Genomic DNA, 17,244 nt, shown 5'->3' on the forward strand with positions numbered 1-17,244 from the left:
TAGATCATTTTTGATACTACCCTCAATTAGCTTTTTTTGGTCAAGTTCAGGAATGCTGAAATAAGACATTTACTGGAGTTAACTATGTGGTGATTTGAAAGTCTAGTTAAATTGATCAATGTAATAATACTCGTAGCAAATGTGTTTATCTTTAACACATTGTGGAGTGATCGGGTCTGTGGGACCCATTTCAGGTTTTACGAAAATAAAAATGATACAATGTATATTTTAAACTGAGACTCATTGGCCTTGGCTCATTTTCTGTGAAAACATGTAAAATAACATACTTCATTGAGTGCACACTGTGCACCCCCTACACATTTATATACACATAAGGGATTTCGGGTCCACTGGACCCGAGGTTATAAAGTGTGGGAAAGTGTGTGTGTAGTGAAAACAAGTAAAATAAACAAAAGGTTGCTGTGTGCCTTCACTCTGTCTTCTTCTCCCTGTGCTGTTGTTTCAACTAGCACAATAACCTGTCTGTCTCCTGCTGTCTGCCTGTCTCCCGCTTTTCTCGCACTCTTTACCTCTTGTAGTGTGTGAAACTACACATGTCTTGCGGAACCTGCACAATTTATTCAATACATTATTTTGATACATGTAAGAAATTCAGTATATTTCCACACTCTACCAAAGCCAGGCGCAAAATTGGGGGAGGGACACAACAAATAAATAGCTTTGCATGTGTGGCTCTTCACCACAATCAATCAGTATGGCAAAAATAATCTCTGCTCAGGGCCTTTAAAGATTTTGCAGAGAGAAAAACTAGTGGTAGGAGCGTCTTCCACTTTGGAAGATGAAGAATTTTCAATATGAGGATTATGTCTCTGTCAATTTGAACTGACAGTGGTTGGAAGAAGAGAGATTGACCTCAGCAGCCGACCCAGCCGTCAGCAGCCACCCCAGGACCAGCCATCAGCAACCAGCTAATCAGCAGCCTGCAGGAGGAGAAATATGGATGCAACAAAATGGTGAAATTGAATGTTTTTGCCAAGGAATGAGCCACCCGCTTGGCTGCCAATGTGATAAGATGCAACCAGGCCGACGTGATGGCAGTTACTCATGCAGGACATTAAAGTCTTCTTTTGAACTGTCATCCTAGACACCATCAGAAAATCATTATGGAATTTGTGTCATACGTGCCAAAGAAAGTAAAAAATGGAGGGATTCACGTTCCTGACCTGTTTTCTCTTGTTTTGTATGTCTTTATTGGTCAGGGCGTGAGTGGGTGGCATCTATGTTTTCTATTTCTATGTTTGGTTTTGTGTTCGGCCGGTAGGATTCTCAATTAGAGACAGGTGTGAATCTTTGTCTCTGATTGAGAGTCATACTAAGGCAACCAGTTTCACTGTGTTTTGTGGTGTTTGTTCCTTGTTACGTTTTGGCCACACAGGACTGTTGCAGGTTAGTCACCGTTTGTTGTTTTTGTTTATTGTAGTGTTTGTTGGTTTCCATTAAAATCATGAATACTCCTACTCCGCAATCTTGGTCCGATCCATGTCCTCCTCGTCTAGGAGGAGAACGACATTGACAGCCGTTACAGAAACACCCACCAAACCAGGACCAAGCGGATTGAGAAAGGACGGCAAAAACCAAAGCAATGGAGAGAAGAGGAATGGACTTGGGAGGAGATCCTAGACGGTAAAGCCCTGGGCACAGCCAGTGGGAGTGTCGCCGCCCCAAAGCGGAGCTGGAGGCAGCGAAGCGGAGAGGCGGCATTATGAGGCGCTTGCAAGCAGAGTGGCTGGAAACCGAGAGGCTCACCCAAATATTCTTGGGGGGGGGGGGGGGCTAAAGGGGAGTGTGGCGAAGCTGTGTTGATACCTGAGCCAACTCCCGGGCTTACCGTGGAGTGAGAGGGCGTCGTACTGGTCAGACACCGTGTTATGCGGCAAAGCGCACGGTGTCCCCAGTACGCGTGCTTAGCCCATGCGGGCTATTCCACCTTGCCGCACTGGGAGGCTAGGTTGGACATCGAGCCGGATGTCATGAAGCCGGCCCAACGTATCTGGCCTCCAGTACGTCTCCTCGGCCGGCGTACATGGCACAGCCTTACAGGTGATGCCCGGTTCGCCTGCATAGCCCAGTGCGGGCTATTCCACCTCGCCGCACTCGGCAGGCTACGGGGACCATTCAACCTGTAAGGTTGGAGATGCTCGGTGCTCAAGAGCGCGTGTCCTCCTTCACGGTCCGCATATCCGGCGCCACCTTCCCGCCCCACCAGTACCACCAGTGCCTACACCACGCACCAGGCTTCCAGTGCATCTCCAGAGCCCTGTTCCTCCTCCCCGCACTCGCCCTGAAGGTGCGTGCCCTCAGCCCGGTACCTCCAGTTCCGGCACCACGCATCAGGCCTATTGTGCGTCTCAGCCGGCCAGACTGCCGTCTGCCCAGCGGGCCTGAACTGCCCGTCTGCCCAGCGTGCCTGAACTGCCCGGCTGCCCAACGCCGTTTGAGCCATCTGTCTGCCACGCCGTCTGAGCCATCCGTCTGCCCACGCCGTCTGAGCCATCGTCTTGCTCCAACGCCGTCTGAGCCATCGTCTGCCAACGCCGTCTGAGCCATCTGTCTGCCCAATGCCGTCTGAGCCATCTGTCTGCCCAGCGCCGTCTGAGCCATCTGTCTGCCCAAGCCGTCTGAGCCATCTGTCTGCCACGACCGTCTGACCATCTGTCTGCCAACGCCGTCTGAGCCACTCTGTCTGCCCAACGCCGTCTGACCATCCTCGCAAGCCCGGCTTGCCATCCGTCTGCCACGAGCCGTTAGAGCCGCCCGTCTGTCCCGAGCCGTTAGAGCCGTCGTCAGTCAGGAGCCGCTAGAGCCTCCGTCAGTCAGGAGCCGCCAGAGCCGCCAGCCATCAGGAGCCGCCAGAGACGCCACCAGTCAGGAGCTCCAGAACGCCAGCAGTCAGGAGTGCCAGACGCCAGCCAGTCAGGAGCTGCCAGAGACGCCAGCCAGTCCAGAGCACAGACAGACGCCAGCCAGTCAGGAGCTGCCAGAGACGCCACATCAGGAGCTGCAGAACGCCAGCCAGTCAGGAGCTGCCAGAGACGCCAGCCAGTCAGGAGCTGCCAGAGACGCCAGCCAGTCAGGAGCTGCCAGAGACGCCAGACATGCATGAGCTGCCCTACATCCATGACCTGCCTACATCATACTGCCTACAGTCATGAGCTCCCTACATCTTAGCTGCCTCAGTCATAGCTGCCCTCCAGTCATGAGCTGCCCTCCAGTCATGAGCTGCCCCTTCCAGTCATGAGCTCCCTCAGTCATGAGCTGCCTCCAGTCATGAGTGCCCTCCAGTCATGAGCTGCCCTCCAGTCCGGAGCTCCACTCAGTCCGGACTGCCACTCAGCCGGAGCTGCCACTCAGTCGAGCTGCCCACCAGTCGGAGCTGCCGCCCTTATTCCGGAGCTGCCCCCTTATCCCGGAGCTGCGCCCCCTTATCCCGGAGCTGCCGCCCCTTATCCCGGAGCTGCCCCCCTTATCCCGGAGCTGCGCCCCTTATCCCGGAGCTGCCGCCCCCTACCGGAGCTGCTGCCCCCTATCCCGGTGCTGGCCCTTATCCCTCTGCCCCTCATTTAGGTGGGTGAGTTGGAGCGTGTTCATTGGGAGGGGGATACGGAAGCGGGGAGTGACTATGGTGGGTGGGACCTCGCCCAGAGCCTGAGCCACCACCGTGTCAGATCCCACCCAGACCCTCCCCTAGACTTTGTGTGCTTGCGCCCGGAGTTCGCACCTTAAAGGGGTTATGTCACGTTCCTGACCTGTTTTCTCTTGTTTTGTATGTCTTTATTGGTCAGGCGTGAGTGTTGGTGGCAGCTATGTTTTCTATTTCTATGTGGTTTTGTGTTCAGCCTGGTATGATTCTCAATTAGAGACAGGTGTGTATCGTTTGTCTCTGATTGAGAGTCATACAAGGCAGCCAGGTTTCACTGGTGTTTTGTGGGTGTTTGTTTCCTGTGTTAGCGTGTGGCCACACAGGACTGTTGCAGGTTAGTCACGTTTGTTGTTTTTGTTTATTTGTAGTGTTTGTTGGTTTGCCATTAAAATCATGAATACCTCCTACTCCGCATCGTTGCCGATCCATGCTCCTCCTCGTCTGAGGAGAGAACGACATTGACAGCGCTTACAGGGATGGGAGAATTTGTGTCCAGAAATCATAATGGATTACAATGCCACAAAAGCAGGTGGACAATTTAGACAAGCCGGTGACTGGCTACAGCTGCAAAAGAAGAACCCTACGCTGGCCACTTGTGATATTCTTCAACATCTTGGACAACTCGGCGTACAACGCGTTATCAACTGGATGGCATTGAACCTAGATTGGAACAGAGGAAGCTCCAGAGGAGACGGCTCTTTCTCGAGGAGCTGGGCAAGGCATTGGAAAGACCTCAAATCCAGGAGGACAACATATCCCAAGGACCCAGCTTCTGCACCATCGTGAGGAGGATTCAGGAGGAAGATGCTGTGCTGTATCCGTCCGACCCACAGAACCAATAACTCCAATACCAGAAGTAAGTGTGAGTGATGTTGTTGCATGCGTGTGTGTCCGACTCTCCTACCTTGGCCTGCTATAACTATATATTTGTAACTGTATGTCCTTCTTGGGTCCACACACATCGCAGCACTTCTTCTTGTTGCTACCGGCTGCAATCTAGAATGATGAAAACACTTAGTTCAGGAATTTTACTTACATCTCACTCACTCACTCACATATATAGTTATAGCAGGCCAAGGTAGGAGAGTCAGACACACACGCATGCAACAACATCACTCACACTTACTTCTGGTATTGGAGTTATTGGTTCTGTGGGTCGGACGGATACAGCACCAGCATCTTCCTCCTGAATCCTCCTCACGATGGCTGCAGAAGCTGGGGTCCTTGGGATATGTTGCCTCCTCTGGATTTGAGGTCTTTCCAATGCCTTGCCCAGCTCCTCGAGAAAGAGCCGTCTCCTCTGGAGCTTCCCTCTGTTCCAATCTAGGTTCAATGCCATCCAGTTGATAAACGCGTTGTACGCCGAGTTGTCCAAGATGTTGAAGAATATCACAAGTGGCCAGCGTAGGGTTCTTCTTTTGCAGCTGTAGCCAGTCACCAGCTTGTCTAAATTGTCCACCCCTGCTTTTGTGGCATTGTAATCCATTATGATTTCTGGCCACAAATTCTCCCATCCCTGTAACGGCTGTCAATGTCGTTCTCCTCCTCAGACGAGGAGGAGCATGGATCGGACCAAGATGCGGAGTAGGAGGTATTCATGATTTTAATGGCAAACCAACAAACACTACAAATAAACAAAAACAACAAACGTGACTAACCTGCAACAGTCCTGTGTGGCCCAAACGCTAACACAGGAAACAAACACCCACAAAACACCAGTGAAACCCTGGTTGCCTTAGTATGACTCTCAATCAGAGACAAACGATACACACCTGTCTCTAATTGAGAATCCTACCAGGCCGAACACAAAACCCAACATAGAAATAGAAAACATAGACTGCCCACCCAACACTCACGCCCTGACCAATAAAGACATACAAAACAAGAGAAAACAGGTCAGGAACGTGACAATCCCTCCCATTTTTTACTTTCTTTGGCACGTATGACACAAATTCCATAATGATTTTCTGGATGGTGTCTAGGATGAACAGTTCAAAAGAAGACTTTATGTCCTGCACATGAGTAACTGCCATCAGCGTCGGCCCTGGTTGCATCCTTATCACATTGGCAGCCAAGCGGGGTGGCTCATTCCTTGGGCAACAAGACCATTCAATTTCACCATTTTGTTGACATCCATATTTCTCCTCCTGCAGGCTGCTGATTAGCTGGTTGCTGATGGGCTGGTCCTGGGGCTGGCTGCTGACGGCTGGTCCTGGGGCTGGCTGAGGGTCAATCTCATCCTCTTCTTCCAACTCACTGTCAGGTTCCAAATTGACAGAGACATAATCCTCATATTTGGAAAATTCTTCATCTTCCAAAGTGGAAGACGCTCCTTCCACACTAGTTTTTCTCTCTGCAAAATCATTTCTAAGGCCCCCTGAGCAGAGATTATTTTTGCCATACTGATTGATTGTGGTGAAGAGCCACACATGCAAAGCTATTTATTTGTTGTGTCCCTCCCCCAATTTGCGCCTGGCTTTGGTAGAGTGTGGGAAAATACTGAATTCTTTACAATGTATCAAAATAATGTATTGTAATAACATTGTGCAGGTTCCCGCAAGACATTGTGTAGTTTCACACACTACAAAGGGTAAAGAGTGCGAGAAAAGCGGGAGACAGGCAGACAGGCAGGGAGACAGACAGGTTATTGGTGCTATGTTGAAACAACAGGCACAGGGAGGAAGAAGACAGAGTGAAGGCACACAGCAAACCTTTTTGTTTAATTTTTACTTGTTTTCACCTACACACACACTTTCCCACACTTTTATAACCCTCGGGTCCAGTGGACCCGAAATCCACTTATGTTATATAAATGTGTAGGGGGGTGCACAGTGTGCACTCAATGAAAGTATGTTATTTTACATGTTCTTCACAGAAAATGAGCCAAGGCCAATGAGTCTCAGGTTTAAAATATAATTCATTGTATCATTTTTATTTTCGTAAACACTGAAAATGGGTCCCACAGACCCGATCACTCCACAATGGTTAAAGATAAACACATTTGCTACGAGTATTATTACATTGATCAATTTACTATGACTTTTCAAATCACCCAACATAGTTAACTCCAAGTAAATGTTGCATTTTTTCAGCCATTCCTGAACCTGTGACCAAAAACAAGCTACATATGGGTAGTATCAAAACAAGTGATCTAATGATTCTGTCTCTTCGCAGCAACATCTGCGGAGCTGGGATGATTGTTTCCCCCATATATATAACATTCTATTGGTTGCAATAATTTTGTATAATAATTTTAATTGAAAAACTTGTTTATTAAACTTGTCATTTAATTCAGTTTACTTCAGGAGAAGCTTAGCTTCCCTTAGCCTTATTGAACACCGCCTATGTGCTTAGGTGTACCACCAACATAATTATAGCACTGTTGAAATGCATATAAGTGTGATGCAGTAAAGATGGGACACACACTGAGGATGGTAGACGATAAAGCCCCATTCTATACCCATTGCTCAAATTTGCATAATGTCTACTTAGAGGCATGGGAATAAGAGATGAGATGAGACAGAAACATATTTGCTCAGAGGGGAATTGCAGGTATTATGTGGTACATGTTGGATTTAGGTGATTTTCTAAGACATCTGTGGGAGGCGTCAATCATTCATCCTTTGTCATATCTAGGCTTCATACCATCTTGGCTTTCTTCGTTTTCAAAGATTCTCTCCTTTCTTTCCCTCAATCATTGTCAACTCCTGTTTCATTCAAGTGTGCATGTTCTGAGACTGCCTTGTACTTTGACAATTACCTGGCTTGCTGTGTGTTTTCAATGACAGTTATAAGAGGGCATTGAGAGTACACTGGGATGTTCACTAATTAATTCAGTGAATCTCTGTTTGGATTGGTGTACTACTGTATAATCTCTAGCAGTTTAGATAGACAAAAGGACCTGGAGAGGTAGATAATATACTGTTTGACAGATAAATGGGTAGGTATTAAATGTGTGTACTAAATGACATATAACCTTTATAAGCCAGGTATGCTGGTACAGAGAAACCGGAGCGTTACTTTTTAGATTTTTAGTCCTAATACAAATCAAGACGTTGTCAGCAAAGCAAGACCGTATTAAGGAAAGACAGAATGAGTCACTCACCATCAGCACCCGTCACCTACCCTACCTGTCACTCACACTCCTCCTCACAATCCATCAACTGTCACACCATCTAATGCAAAGTGTAAATCTGTTGGTGTTTTACTATCTGACCTCCGGAGTTGGGGTCAGGGATAGGGAGTTTCCCCATTGGCGTGCTAGTCCAATCCCTAAATGGACTGGAATATTTATATGGAATAAACCCTAGGTCTGTTAAATGCAGTTGTTGTACAGTGTATACAGATGTAGGACCTTAATTTAAGCCAGTTTGCTAAAGTAGTATAATAATCCTACATTAACAGGAAATGTTCATTATTATGGGGCGTCAGGTAGCCTAGTGATTAGAGCGTTGGACTTGTAACTGAAAGGACGCAAGATCGAATCCCTGAGCTGACAAGGTTAAAAGTATGTCGTTCTACCCGTGAAAGAGCAAGTTAACCCACTGTTCCTAGGCTGTTGTTGAAAATAAGAATTTGTTCTTTACTGACTTGCGTAGTTAAATAAAGGTAAAAAAATAAGTTTTATGTAGATTATAATTAATAGTATAGAACATGAAGGCCCGCACACTGTTAAAGCTCCCAATTCACCGATTTATTGACAAGGTTTCAATCCGAAACAGATCTTCGTTCGTTGATTATAATTCATTTAACATTTTTGTAGAGGTTGATAGATTTTCCGCTAGGGCAAATCAAGTCTCACATTTTAAAGTGGAAATTAGACTTTAGAAGAATTTTTAAACCTTGAATACACTACAAGTTTGCATTTCTTGTTGTGCTGGAAAATTCTCACCATCAAAAGAGTGATGAAATTAAGATCCTACATCTGTAGTATACATCTGGTATTTGCCTTGCTGACTTCAGGCCCCATTTCTCCAAGGAGACAAATATGTTGACTATGCTTTTGATTTTCTATGGCAGCTTCAATCTGACATGGACAAGGGGGATGGAACCCTGAAGTACATTCTAACCGGGGACGGGGCTGGAGACATATTTACTATTGATGAAAACAATGGTGACCTCCATGCCAATAAGAGACTGGACAGAGAGGAGAAGGCCTTCTATACCCTCCGAGCCACCGTAGTCAACAAGAACACAGGCCTGAAACTGGAGCCTGAGACAGAGTTCATCGTTAAACTTCACGATATCAATGACAATGAGCCTAAATTCGCAAAGGAACTTTACACTGCCAGTGCACCTGAGAGGTCTAATATAGGTATGTGCTCTTTCACTTTAATTTGACTTTTGACATGACAGGGTCATGACCTTTCAATTTATGTTTTAACCTTTGATGATTAACGATCAGTAAAATTTCAAGGTCAATGGTGCCTTAAAGTGTCAAATATTTTGTTTGCTTTTCTTTGAACCATGAATGGTTTTGACAGTTGATGTGAGTTCATATTCATCCTCAGCTATTATCTTCCGTTCTCAGGTACTTCAGTCACCCAGGTAACAGCCACGGATGCAGATGACAGCATGTACGGGAACAGCGCAAAACTACGATACAGCATCAGCCAGGGGCACCCATACTTCTCTGTGGACCCAAACACAGGTCTGTCTGTCCGTCTGTTTGTGTGAACCACCAGCAATGCTCTTTTATCCTCAAAGCAATTATTACTACAATGAAGAGAGAGAGACGGTAATGTAATGTTCAGAGTCAGACTGCCAGAGCCATTGCTATTCTCTCAGCCCCCTGTGCATTTTCCAAAGTATACTGAAACATTTAATCATTTCTAATGTGCACTCTGGAACATCCTGTCGCTCGTTCTGTGTTTAAACAAATGGAAACAATAAAAGCCTCCAACTGGCAGATTATTGTGTGGCTTAACAACGATATGGTTTATCCCTGATGTGACATGGAAGATGATGTCCCCATCACACCAGAGGACATGAAATCCTAAGAGCTTTGGAAAAAAATWGATGTTTCTGAGGGTTTATCTGAAAACAGTCATGTTGCAGATGATAGAACCCATTCACAGAAACAAAACAAGCCAGGCCAGATGGTCTTGTGTGCTATCTAATGGAAGGTCGGGGCGGTTGCCATTTTTTACTGTTCCATAAAAATAATTAGGTTACATACCAGTATTAAATGTTTCTCATTAAATTCAAGCACAAGGTCTTAGCAATGTGAAACGATTGTGGTGACCATTTCTTTGCAAGAGGTGCTTCTTTCTCAGAACAGTTATTAGTTACATTATTCCCATTGGTAGTTGTAACTATAGTAGTTGCTGATACAGTATTTAAATAAAGGACATGCACATAAATTAGGTCACTCTAACTATACCCACATCACTTAAATCTGTTTGGCATGGTGGCACCATGAGTAATCCCTACAGGACCAGAGAAGGATAAATGTTCTTAGCTAACTCATTAACAATACATCTCATTATATTATATGACACATGAATATTGTATTCTTCTGGTTTGTCCTCAGGTATCATCAGGACAGCCCTGGGGCCTGGAGAGATGGACCGGGAGAAGCGGGAGCACTACCAGGTGGTGATTGAGGCCAAGGACATGGCGGGCCAAAGGGGAGGCTTAACTGGAACCACCACAGTCAATATCACCCTGACCGACGTCAACGACAACCCCCCACGCTTCTCTCAGAGTGAGTAGAAGAGTAAGAGTGAGGCACAATGACTGGAATTATACTGGTGGTTGAAGTATACATAGTAGTCCTAGTATAAGTGGTAGTGTCAGTGTACTGTGTGTGTAAGTGTGTCCATCTTATATAGGGTTAGCTGTGATTAAATTGCAATGCCGGGTCCCACGAAGTGAATCAGCTTGATAATCCTGATTAGATGAGCAGTGTAATACTGAGTCTCTCTCTCTCTCTCTCTCTCTCTCTCTCTCTCTCTCTCTCTCTCTCTCTCTCTCTCTCTCTCTCTCTCATGCACACACACACACACACACACACAAATGAGAAACATCCCGGAATCTGTTTGACTTTGACAGATTGCTTTTGTCATTACTATTCTGTTAAAGTCCCGTGGTTGGATGGTGGAAAGTAAAGGGGTAAAACACTTCTGATACACTCCACACACACAGTGTGAAATATGCCTTCTCACATCTCTCTCTCCACCTTGTCAGTTGATGACACCTTACAGCAGGAGGCTTACACCCCCAGTCAGCACCATGCTAGAGGAAACAGAAACGGTCTAATTGGTCACCATGAGCACAAGGTTAATACACCACTAACACTGCTGCAGGGCAGTGATACAGGCTCACAGGCTCCCTAACAATCTGAATTGTTAAATGTGTTAGCATCAGAAACATGGAAGTGTTGAGGAGAAGCTGGCACAAAAAAAACACTTACTCACCATGCCAAAGGAAGCCAAACAACCTCTTCTATTTGTGACAAGCTTATGCAATTCTGTTCATGGTTCCAGGCTGTCTTGGCTCCATGTTGTTAAGACACTTTCCTTATACTCTCCAACATAATTAGTGACACAAATGGTGAAATGGGAGTGAATGCTACAAATGCAAATAGTCTAATATGAAGTATCTCAAAGTTAATTTGTTAGAACATCCGTTGATTTACATACAGTATGTGTGTCTGTTTGTGATTCCAGGTATATATCAGTTCAGCGTTCCAGAGTCTATAAAAACTGGAATCCCAGTTGGGAGAATCAACGCAGTAGATAAAGACCTTGGGAAGAATGCGGAGATGTACTACAGTGTTGTCAGTGGGGATGGCTTGGACATGTTCGATGTCATCACGGACAAAGACTCACAGGAGGGCATCATTACTGTTCTAAAGGTAATATCTGTTATCCCTGTGAATGACAACGATAGTCAGCCAAAACTCTAGGGCATATATACCCTATTATCAGCCCTGGATAGGCCTGAGGCCATTAGACCATCACAAACGCTATTATCAAAATACATTTGTACTGCATCATTACAAAACATGAGTCATCTACTGTGTTCTATTGTGTCCCTGTCCCTGCAGTCGTTGGACTATGAAAAGACCCGATCCTACACACTGGAGATCCAGGTACAGAACACTCAGACCTTGGACACTCGCTTCCTGGGGTACCTACCCACCAAGGACATGGCCACAGTCAGGATCGGTATAGAGGATGTGGATGAGCCTCCTCTGTTTGAGAGAGCCAGCTACGTGATGGAGGTGAAGGAGGATGCAGCCGTGGGTAGTGCAGTAGGGTCTGTCAGGGCCATGGACCCGGATGGATACAACAGTCCAGTCAGGTTAGTTAGAGCACTGCTTTGCTTTCCCTCCAGCCCACCCATTCAGTTCTCCTGTACGTACCACCCACACCAAGGTCATGGGGAGATTGGTTATAATAATTTGTATCAGGGGTCATTTGATGAGTGTTAAAGGTTGTGTTGCAGTATTTTTTTTAAATGTAGAATGATTAGAGTTGAATCAGCCATCTCATTAAATTTGGAGTCGAGAATACGTTGTGTCCATAGAAAGACTAATGAGTGAAGGACAAGCTGTGTGTTTTGCTCATCTCCACACACATGCACACACTTTTTTTGTGAGTTCTTATCAATGTCCAAAGTCCCTTAATTACCACTCCTCATGGAAATAAACTGAAAGGGCATTCCAGGATACATTTAATTAGATCATTGCGTAATCCGCTGGATGATCAAACTGATAGGGCTGGTCTGTTCTGTGCCTCTGTTCAGGGCTGTTTTCCTTCCAGGCCAGTCAGGGTAAAGAAGAAAGGGAGGACAATAGAGTGATTTAAGTCCCATTGGCTGTTTAGGGCAGATCCCCAGGGTGTGCAGTATTCAGAATAATTTTGTGAATACACAGAGAGGGCAGGAAAGACTAATTCCGTGCAAAAGGGTTGTCAAGTGCAGCAATAGAGGTTGTAGGGGAACGGAAGAAAATAGTCCATGCTTTTATTTGTTCTTATATCAATATTTGTATGCCTATTTTACAGGTACTCCATTGATCGTCGTACTGATCTAGACAGGCTTTTCAACGTGCATTCTGGGAATGGGTCCATATTTATCATAAGACCTCTTGACCGAGAAGAAGCTGCCTGGCACAACATTTCTGTTATCGCAACAGAGTTCAGTAAGTCTTTCTCAGCTTTATCATGCACATGAATTCACAATACAAACACTTATACCAAGGCTATGGAGTTCAATGATTATATTCTGTCCTTTGTTGAAACATAAAAAAACATAATAACATCATACATAATTATTTATTACAATTATTATACATTGTTGTGATGTGTATGTTTTCTACACACAGACAAACCTCTGCAGACCAGTTGGGTGCCTGTTTATGTCCGTCTTTTAGATGTCAACGACAACGCACCCAAGTTCGCCTCTTTCTACGAGACATTTGTTTGTGAAAAGACTAAGGCTGGACAGGTACAGAACATGGATCCTCCACTTACGTCCCATGATAGATTGACATGATTTTATTATTCTCGCTGCTATAATTACGTCCATATCCTAGTGACATCTAGAGGTGCTACAATAGGTACAGTATATGCCCAGGAATACCCATGTATGTAAATGGTGATAAAGCACTGTGATGAGTACTGCAGTCCTCTGGGGTAGTGATTGGTCTCCAGGGTCTACTTTGTGAGGCGGCTGATGAGATAATCTATCATGGCAGCACAAGGCAGGTGACAGTAGCTGTCACACATCAAGGGCATGTTTAAATAGGTGCCCAACACATGCCTTCTCCTCTACTCCCTTGCCTTTCATCCCTCCTTCATCCCTCTGTCATTATTCATAATCATAAATTCACTGAGGTGTTTGTGTTTGCTGTGCTCCTGTTTACCAAGCAAGGTCCCTTGAGAGGACTCAATAAAATCATCCACAATATATCTTCCACAATGGTTATTTATGCCACCGATTAAATAAACATATCAATCTGTTTGGTCTATATAGATGGTCTATATCCTAGAAGTTTAGCCTCCAATTTGTCCTCTGATGTCACAAACCGGGGGAACCAAAGAGCACCTTACTATTATTATTATTGCGATCTGAGAGCACACAGATTGTTTTTTTTTTATCAATCTGTTTGTTTATCCCGTAAACAGAAGATCCAGACGGTGAGTGCTGTGGATGCAGATGACCCGGCGGGTGGACACAAGTTCTTCTTCAGTCTGGCTATGGAGGGGGCTTACAGAGGCAACTTCACAGTCAAAGACAATGGCGGTGAGTACTGTACTGTAGGATATTTTGCGGTCTCTATCACACCTGTCATCACCTGATATTATAGTGAAGAAGACCAAGAAGGAGAGTGATGAAGTGCTGCATCAGATGACCTGGCCTCCACAATTAACCGACATCAACCCAATTGAGATGGTTTGGGATGAGTTGGACTGCAGAGTGAAGGAAAAGCAGCCAACAAGTGCTCAACATATGTGGGAACTCTTTCAAGACATTTTAGAAAAGCATTCCAGGTGAAGCTGGTTGAGAGAATGCCAAGAGTGTGCAAAGCTGTCATCAAGGCAAAGGGTGGCTACTTTGAAGAATCTCAAATATAAAATATATTTTGATTTGTTTAACACTTTTTGGGTTACTACATGATTCCATATGTGTTATTTCATAGTTTTGCTGTCTTCACTATTATTCTACAATGTAGAAAATTKTAAAAATAAAGAAAAACCCTTGAATGAGTAAGTGTGTCCAAACTTTTGACTGGTACTGTATGTTTTTTCTCTCCCTAGATAACACAGCTGGCGTCCTAACCCGGCGCTCCAGCTACAGCCAACTGCACAAGAGCATCTACCTGGTTCCTGTGTTGATCACTGACAGGGACTTCCCCATGCAGAGCAGCACGGGGACGCTGACGGTGCGCGTGTGCACCTGCGACCGCGAGGGAAACATGGAGCTGTGCAACGCCGAGGCCCAGACCAGCTCAGCTGGACTTAGCACCGGGGCCCTGGTGGCTATCCTGCTGTGTGTCATCATCCTCCTCAGTGAGTATAGCTGTCTGTCTGTCTGTCTGTCTGTCTGTCTGTCTGTCTGTCTGTCTGTCTGTCTGTCTGTCTGTCTGTCTGTCTGTCTGTCTGTCTGTCTGTCTGTCAGTCTGTCAGTCTCTGACACATCTCCATCTCCAATTTAGTCATTCATATTAATGTATGCAAACTGTTTGGAAAATATGTCTTTAATAAGAAATTTCACAGGTTATAGTGTAGTTCAATTTGCCCCTTCTGTATAACACGCACGCACACACACACACACACACACACACACACACACACACACACACACACACACACACACACACACACACACACACACACACACACACAGGCGCTTCTAAGAAAAGCCCTACATTTCCCAGAAGATAGCCTATTTCACTCTTGGCTGTCTACAGTAAAAGTGTTATATATAGAGGATCAAAACAAGTCTGAGGGGATTGAGATTGTGGACAGGATAGTAATTCAACAGGACTGGCAGTAAAATTAACCTTTTATACACCAGGAGTTACTTTAATACAACATGGAATGCAATTACCCCAATATATTATGTCAGCAGCATTAACTACATATACAGTGTAATGGAAATGCATTTATTTAAAGGTGCAATATGCAGAAATCTCTCCAACATTTCGTAGTTTCTAAAATACTAATAGTTAGCCTCATTTCAGTTTATGTGACAAAATAAGCAATGTATAGTGTAGAGAATCATTGTACCATCTAAGTAAATATATTTACAATAACCAAAAATATTGTATTTTCAGGCTGGTCTACAAAAACAAAAGTAAAAGACGCAAAAACGAAACTTGAGAACGGGAAGCATAGAAATAGCACACATAGATCAGATCTATTACTTCTTAGACTTGCATTCAATGAGAATGACATATCTATTACTTACATTTCTATATTTGGTCGGATTGCCTAAAAAGTTACATATAGCAGCTTTAAAATGTGGCACCATTCTTGGTTATTTATCACTTAGTAGTTGCAATCTCATTGCGATGTTGGAATTTAAAAAAAATTCAGCATCTCTACTGCAGTCGTTTCTAAATTGTTACTGGGCTGTGGATACATGAAGCAGGCCGTGTTCTAATGCAGTGTTCACTGCAGCATGAGCAGCAAGATAATATGAAATCACCCAGCCCTGAACAGCAAACCTCTCTCTAACGCTGACGCTCCATCTCTCCCTCTTTCTTTGTGTCCATCTCTGTCTCTCTGTCCCTGTCTGTCTCTTTCTCCCTGGTTATCTCTCAGTGATCATAGTGCTGTTTGCTGCACTGAAGAGGCAGAAGAAGAAGGAGCCTCTGATCATCTCTAAAGAGGACGTGCGAGACAACGTGGTCAGCTACAATGACGAGGGGGGCGGAGAGGAGGACACCCAGGCTTTCGACATCGGGGCTCTGCGTAACCCCGAGGCCATCGAGGAGAGCAAACAGAGGCGGGACATCATCCCTTCGGGCACTCTGTACCCCCCTATCAGACGGACAGCCATCCCGTCGCGGGACAACGCAGACGTCCGGGACTTCATAAACCAGCGGGTGCAGGATAACGACAGTAACCCCACTGCCCCCCCTTATGACTCTCTGGCCACATATGCCTATGAGGGAACCGGCTCAGTGGCTGAGTCTCTGAGCTCCTTGGGGTCAGCATCCTCTGAAGGGGACCAGGACTACAACTACCTCAGTGACTGGGGGCCCCGCTTTAGGAAACTGGCTGACATGTATGGGGCTGAGGACAGCGACCTTGAATCCTAACACACCACCTGAACTGTTTGTGGGTGGGAGCTAGGAGGATGACCTATGAACTATGACTGACTGTAATCTGTCTTCTCAGAAAAGAGGATAAATGTTGCAGCCCAAGTTTTTTACAAAGTGCCCTTTTATTCCTTCCAACTCAGTAGGCCATAGTTCCTTCTGACGGCCAGACCAGACAGAGACTGTGCAGCTGTGTGGATTTTTTTTTACTGCAAGGCCGACCTTTGAAGAGAGGATGAACTTCAGTCCCTCAGTTGAAGTTAAGAACCGGAGTTCAGTGTCAAAAAAACCTATAAAAAGATACATTTATTTTTCATTTCTGTTTACGTCTGTCACTCTATGCTGCATTGGAAGGAAATACAACACTGATTACACATTTCTCTGAATACTTCTGTGTATTCTTAAGTGATATCTCCTTTAGTTCCTCTGTACTGTTACTGAAGTGCAGTATGTTGTACTTGGTATATTTGTGTGTTTTAGTGAAATGGAACTTTGCTTTTCCAGGAACAAGGAACTGGAATTGAACATATCTTAAGATATTCTTCATACCTTTTTTTGAAAAGTCCAAATTCTTAAAAAGGAAGGAAAGCCCAGCACCAAAATAAAACATTGCTTCATGAATGTTTACGGAACTGAAGAATGGACAGCCACTCTGTACATATGCTCTATTCCTCTATCAAGCCTTCTGTTACACAGACAGTTCACTATCTAAGAGCAACTCTCTGAAAATGTGATTTGACACAAGAACTGTGTGTATCTATCTCTGTACATGATGATAACTGAAGAAATGGAGGGAAATGAGGAACGA

The 17,244-nt window shown here is 45.0% G+C and overlaps 1 protein-coding gene across 1 annotated transcript in view; it reads left to right on the top strand.

Annotated features, from left to right (window-relative positions):
* LOC111979421 (cadherin-6) overlaps positions 1 to 17,029 on the top strand; it is a 38,365-nt gene extending 21,336 nt beyond the window's left edge. Inside the window, exons 3-12 of the mRNA XM_024009948.2 lie at positions 8,681 to 8,975; positions 9,192 to 9,311; positions 10,194 to 10,367; positions 11,332 to 11,519; positions 11,712 to 11,968; positions 12,673 to 12,809; positions 12,993 to 13,114; positions 13,795 to 13,912; positions 14,428 to 14,679; positions 15,937 to 17,029. Of these exons, the coding sequence (XP_023865716.1) occupies positions 8,681 to 8,975; positions 9,192 to 9,311; positions 10,194 to 10,367; positions 11,332 to 11,519; positions 11,712 to 11,968; positions 12,673 to 12,809; positions 12,993 to 13,114; positions 13,795 to 13,912; positions 14,428 to 14,679; positions 15,937 to 16,436 (2,163 nt within the window). The 3' untranslated portion in view covers positions 16,437 to 17,029. The remainder of the gene's footprint in view (positions 1 to 8,680; positions 8,976 to 9,191; positions 9,312 to 10,193; positions 10,368 to 11,331; positions 11,520 to 11,711; positions 11,969 to 12,672; positions 12,810 to 12,992; positions 13,115 to 13,794; positions 13,913 to 14,427; positions 14,680 to 15,936) is intronic.
* Positions 17,030 to 17,244: the final 215 nt, after the last annotated feature.

This window comes from Salvelinus sp. IW2-2015, linkage group LG19, assembly GCF_002910315.2.
Source record: "Salvelinus sp. IW2-2015 linkage group LG19, ASM291031v2, whole genome shotgun sequence".
Classification (NCBI taxonomy): Eukaryota; Metazoa; Chordata; class Actinopteri; order Salmoniformes; family Salmonidae; genus Salvelinus; species Salvelinus sp. IW2-2015.